The 5,691-nt window shown below is 40.8% G+C and overlaps 1 protein-coding gene across 1 annotated transcript; it reads right to left on the reverse strand.

Moving 5' to 3' along the window:
* Nucleotides 1-3,555: 3,555 nt before the first annotated feature.
* On the reverse strand, nt 3,556-4,529 carry LOC102440618 (olfactory receptor 52H1). The gene has a single exon (XM_006094633.2). The coding sequence runs from the start codon at nt 4,510-4,512 to the stop codon at nt 3,556-3,558; it is 957 nt and encodes a 318-aa protein (XP_006094695.1). The 5' UTR covers nt 4,513-4,529.
* Between the last annotated feature and the right edge of the window lie 1,162 nt (nt 4,530-5,691).

Below are 5,691 nucleotides of genomic sequence, written 5' to 3' on the forward strand. Positions count from 1 at the left end.
TTTTAAATACCCCTACATTATTCTTCTGAACACAATAACTATATCTAATTGTTGTTGGCATATGACATTAAGCATTTATGTAATAACTGGTCTAGGTACAAAGTGCAAGTATCTGGCCAAGATGGGGCAAATGAGATGTCAGAGTGAGTGTGGCTAAAGATCTAAAGAATGGCTGGATGTGGAAAATCTAGAAGAGAAGGTATGAGGAACATATTCATGATTCCTACTTCTTATAGAATAGAGTTAGTTCTAAATTATTGGGATGGGAAGATAAGTCAATTATCTTATTGATAGGGTCTTACTAGCGTATATCTAATATAAGAGATGTGGAATTCACAACAAGGAAAAGATATAGGATGAGGCAATTTACGTGTGAGAAAATTACCTGCTGATTTTTGGATAATTATTCTTTTTGAATCTGAACCAAAACATGTAATTTCATTCATGGTCTAACAATGGGACAGACTATTTGCAACCAGTCACACTAGAAAGAGTCATTGCAAGCTGTGGCAGTAAATTTAAAATTGAAGGAAGAACACTAATCTGTTTTCTTCTCCCATAAATAGTAAAAGGGAGGGAGCACTTTATTTTCTTTTATTAGTTTTTTTCCATTACATTTGACACTCAATATTAATTTTAGGTGTACAGCATAGTGATTAGATGTATACAACTTACACTGATCACCTTGATAAGTCTAGTGGATACCATACATAGTTATTGCAATATTATTGACTTTATTCCCTGTGTTGTGGAGTAGGAGAGTTTTAAATGATAATGAGGGCTCAGATATAAACGTGATGTGTCCTAGATGAGAATGACAGTGGTAATTAGTAAATACACTAACATAACAACTAACATTAGAAAAGCATTTTAAAATCTGCAGAGCATATTCATCTACAGTGTTGTTGTTTTTTAATCCTAGTATCGATTCCCTGAGGTAGGAGAGCAGGTAATGAAATTTATAAGGAAGATCATATATAAAAACTGAGATATAGAGTTACCAGCATAGAGTCCAGAAAGCCAGAGAAATAAATGAACTCTCCTGGGAAAGGTATAAAAATAATAACAGATAACTGGGCCAAAGACTGGGGTTGGAGGAGGAAATGGAGACAGTGCAAGAGACAATCCCTTCTTTTGTTGTTTTTCTAGGTATAAGCTTTGATGGAAGCCACTGGTGCGTGTCGGTGAATAATCATGGGTTTGAGTTTCTACCAGAATGAAAGATGTATGTACTTTTAAATTATCTCGGTCCAGACTCTATTTATTTATTATTCCTTCAGTAAACTTTAAAAATATCAGCTGTTGGCCAATTCACATTCTCAGCAAAATGGAAATAACCACAAGAGAATACGAGATAATCTCTTTGGATATTTGTGAGCATTTTTAGCAAGTTGGCACAGAAAGCAGAATCCTTGGTTAGTCAAATGTGGCTTAACTTAAGACAATTAGAGTTCACAAAAACAATAAAAAACAGGCTCTGGCATTTTTTTGTCTTCCTGTAGAGTCTGATTTCACAAGAGTGAAGCTGCATTCAATGCACTGGGAATATCACTGAAGGAATATCACTGCACTGGGGGGTAAGAGATTCTTGCCAGAAGCCAATTCCAGCATGTCAGCAAGGGCTGAATCATCTGGGAATGGCTGATGGCATTTCCCAAAACCTGAAAGGGATGCATAAATTGATATCTTGCTGCCAGGCAGCTCAGGGCATTTTGATCTACATGTTATTGCCTCCTACTGGCCAAACACCTGAACAGCCGGAGGCATTTCCTCAAATCTGACAATGGACTCTGTATAGGAAACCTGACCCTTTGAAGTGTATATCTCCACCTTGCCTTCGGACAAATTGTGTTAATAAAAAGCACGGGGTCCTGAGAGGAGGAGATCTTAGTTCCTTTTAGCTAAGCTCCTCTGACCTTCAAATGCCTTTGAAAATTATATTTTGTCTCTGGACTCTCTTACTTAAGTTACACACAGCCTTTCTCCAGATTGCTGAACCCTTCTTGATGCCGGAACAAGAACCCCGGCATTAATGGCATCCCGAACTGAGACTTCCTGAACCCTTGCAGCACTAGCAGATTCTATTCTGTCTATCTCCACATGTATGACTTCTTACTGTGTGCCTTGGAAAAGCCATTCTCACCCAATTCTGTGGTCTTCAGTTTCCTCTTCCAAGAATGAGATTTGGCTGATTCCATTCCCACAGGATCTGGCCCTGCTCCTCTTCACCCCTCATCTCATATTCCCATCTCACACTGCGCCAGACACACCAGCCTCTTCTGTCCTTCATTCATGTCACCTGTCTCCAGCCCAGGGTCTCTGCATTCCCTAGTCTCTCTGCCATTGTTATCCTCATCCAGTTTTAGTGCACCGCTTTCCTCAGCTCTATTTCTTATTGGTTATATTACTATTTTAAAACAATGAATGTATTTATTTTCCTGCTCATGTGTTACTCTTCCCAGGATATAAGCTCCATAGAAGCAGGGCAGATCCTATTTCATTATTATTGACTTCATATTCTAAATCCTTAGAGTAATGTTTGGAATATAGTATCTATTCAATAAATAATTTCCAGATGACATATATTTTTTTAATTTATTGGCAGTACTCTATATCTTTTTTTTATCATAGCATATAGTATTTGCTCACTTCTAATGCTTGTGACATTTGGATGCATCTGACCATGAATGTTATTTTATTATAGTGTTGCCCTCCTCATCCCCTTCCTCACTGCAGAAGTGTCTTGTAATTGACTTTGTCTTACAATCAAGAAAGTACATTCTATAGATAAGAACTCCACTAGTCCTCTGGACAGTGGAGTGCATTTTTAACTTCAGTGTTCCAATGAACTACCTTGAAGTCTCATCTATGTATAATGAGGAAGGGGGCCGAGGTTTTTTTAAGCGCCCACAATGACAAATCCAGTTCTTTGCCTAGATCTCCAACTATTTTATGTCCAACTAGGGAGCTCATTTCCCCAATGTGTCTTGGAGCCTGGAAGCTACTCTCCTCTCCCAGCACCAGTGCCAATACCCCTGGCATTGATAAATATACTACTTCTCTCATTCCCATTACAAAACTGCTGATAGAAATCATAGCTTATAGCATAATTGTACTGAAAATGTTTTGTGTGCAGGGGGAGAGGACACTTAAAGGGATTTACAATGAAGCATAACATGGAAACTAATGAGAATAAGATATTATTATAAATATCCTAAATCCATCTACTAATCCCCTAAATAAGAAATTTCTGATTGATATTTTTACTTTTAGTCTCTGTTCTTCAGTGTCTCTGTCTCACTTAACACATTTTCTTTCTCCAAAACTGAATAACTCAGATCTGTATTTTCATCTCCTTTTTCCTGATCATATCTAGTAAAATTTCCACAAGCAAACAACTCATCAAGTAATTTTTCTACATAGAATCATCTCATCTATAGAGGTCATACCATTTTCTTGGTATGCAAAAGTGCCTGCAGGTGGTTCTTACTTTCAATAGTGTTTGCTTTTATAAGTCTTGCTACAATAATACACTATACACTTATCCTAACTTTTCTATTGTGCATTATCTATACCTTTGGTAGGAAATAAAAGTATGAACTTATCTCTGATCTGTTTGGTCTTCACTCCATAGACAATGGGGTTGAGTGCAGGTGGAATAACTATATAGAGGTTGGCAAACATGATGTGGAAAGTACGTGAAACATTATGTCCAAAGCGATGAGCGAGGATGGAGAAAAAGGCAGGTGTATAAAACATGAGGATGACACAGACATGGGAACCACAGGTACCAAGTGCCTTCTGCCGGGCAGCTCTGGAAGGGAGGCGAAAAACAGCACAGAGAATAAGAGCGTAAGAAATGGCAATGAGAATCACATCTGAGATGACTGTCATGATGGGAACACAAAAGCCATACCAGATGTTGATGGAGATATCAGCACAGGCAAGCCGGGCAACACCTATGTGTTCACAGTATGTGTGGGGTATGATGCGAGTCCGACAGAAAGGCAGGCGTGTGAGCAAAAATACATCTGGCAAGATGATACAGAAGCTTCGAAAAGAGATGCCCACAGCAATCTTGATGATCATCTTTGGGGTCAAGATAGTGGTGTATCTTAAGGGAGAACAGATGGCCACATAGCGATCAAATGCCATGGTCATCAGGATGGCTGAATCCAGGACAAAGCTATAGTGGAGGAAGAACATTTGTGTGAGACACCCTGGGAATGTAATTTCTCGAGCCCCAAGCCAAAAGATACTGAGTGTTTTAGGAACACCAGCTGTGGACAAGATGAGGTCAGTCATAGCCAGCATGGAGAGAAAGAAGAACATGGGTTGGTGAAGGCTACGCTCCACAGAGATGAGGTAGAGAAGGATGCAGTTTCCCACCACAGCCACAATATAGATGATACAGAAGGGAATCCCAATCCACACATGTGATTGCTCCAGGCCTGGAATCCCCACCAGGATGAAGGGTCCTGGGTTGTAACTGCTCAGGTTGAAAGTGATCATGGCAGATCAAGATGTCCCGGATCCTGAGGACAGAGGGTGGTAGAAGATAGTTAAGAGTCACTTGGGTCACTCTCGCCTGCAACCACTCATCATTATCAATTCCTAAAGATAAACTGATCATATAATTTATCATCCCAAATAGGAATGTTTGACGTGAATAAAGGTTTATATCATAATAATGGCAGGTAAACCATGATTGTCTTAGATGTATTTGGAATGTATGATTGCTCTACATAAAGAGAATATCTTCTCTTTTTTCCTGCTAATTTAAACATAGTTTGCATGACTTTATGGACATTATTGGTTAAGATCTGCTTGTCTGTCATTGTGGAATATCAATCTCTGCCTCAGGACAATTACTCATAACTACCTGGTGACTGTGGCTCTTAGGTTTGTAAGGTCAACAACCCCTTATTGCCATTCAAAAACCTAAGTCAGCTTAAAAAACACTAGCTGAGTTCCAACAGTATGCTGGATAACTCAGGGTTGTTGTTTTTTTCCAGTGGTTTAAAAAACATTTATTTGGAATGTGGCATTTTTTAACAAAATAAAATAAAAATAGTCATTCTCAGAAACAAATCTCTTTATAAAGTTAGTAAAGTGGTGATTATATATACTTAAAAAGTCACAAGTAAACATTCTGTTGTTTTTATTTTATTGTTTAAAGTATTACAAGTAGTAGTACATACGTCTTCTTTTTGCCCCATTGACCTCCCACCGACCTCCCCTAAGCCCCACCCCCCCCACCCCCCGCACATGCCCTCACCAACCCTGCCCCCTGGGTCTTGGGCCATTGGTTAAGCTTTTATGGCATTTATACAGTGCCGGTACTCCACGTCCTCTCGGAGGAGGCGGTTGTCGTTCAGGGTGTACTTGGCTTTGCCAGTCACGCTGTCCACTGGCCCCTTGTCGACCTGATGCTTGATCCCCCGGAAGAGCATGTACAGAGGCTCCCCCACCGCGTCCTGGGGAGGGGCGGGCGGTGAGTGCGCCTGGGGCGGCGCCGGGCCTGGGCAGAGGTGTGCGGGACATGACCCGCACGGGGACAGGCACAGGATGCAGGCTGCAGAGGGCTAAGGCACCAAGGACACGCTGGGCAGGTGTGCACAGGCTGCGTGGGGCCAGGAGACCGCCCCCCCGCGCCCCTGCCTCCCTCACCCTCACGAAGGTGTAGAGGCA

This window comes from Myotis lucifugus, unplaced genomic scaffold, assembly GCF_000147115.1.
Source record: "Myotis lucifugus unplaced genomic scaffold, Myoluc2.0 scaffold_138, whole genome shotgun sequence".
NCBI classification, from domain to species: Eukaryota; Metazoa; Chordata; class Mammalia; order Chiroptera; family Vespertilionidae; genus Myotis; species Myotis lucifugus.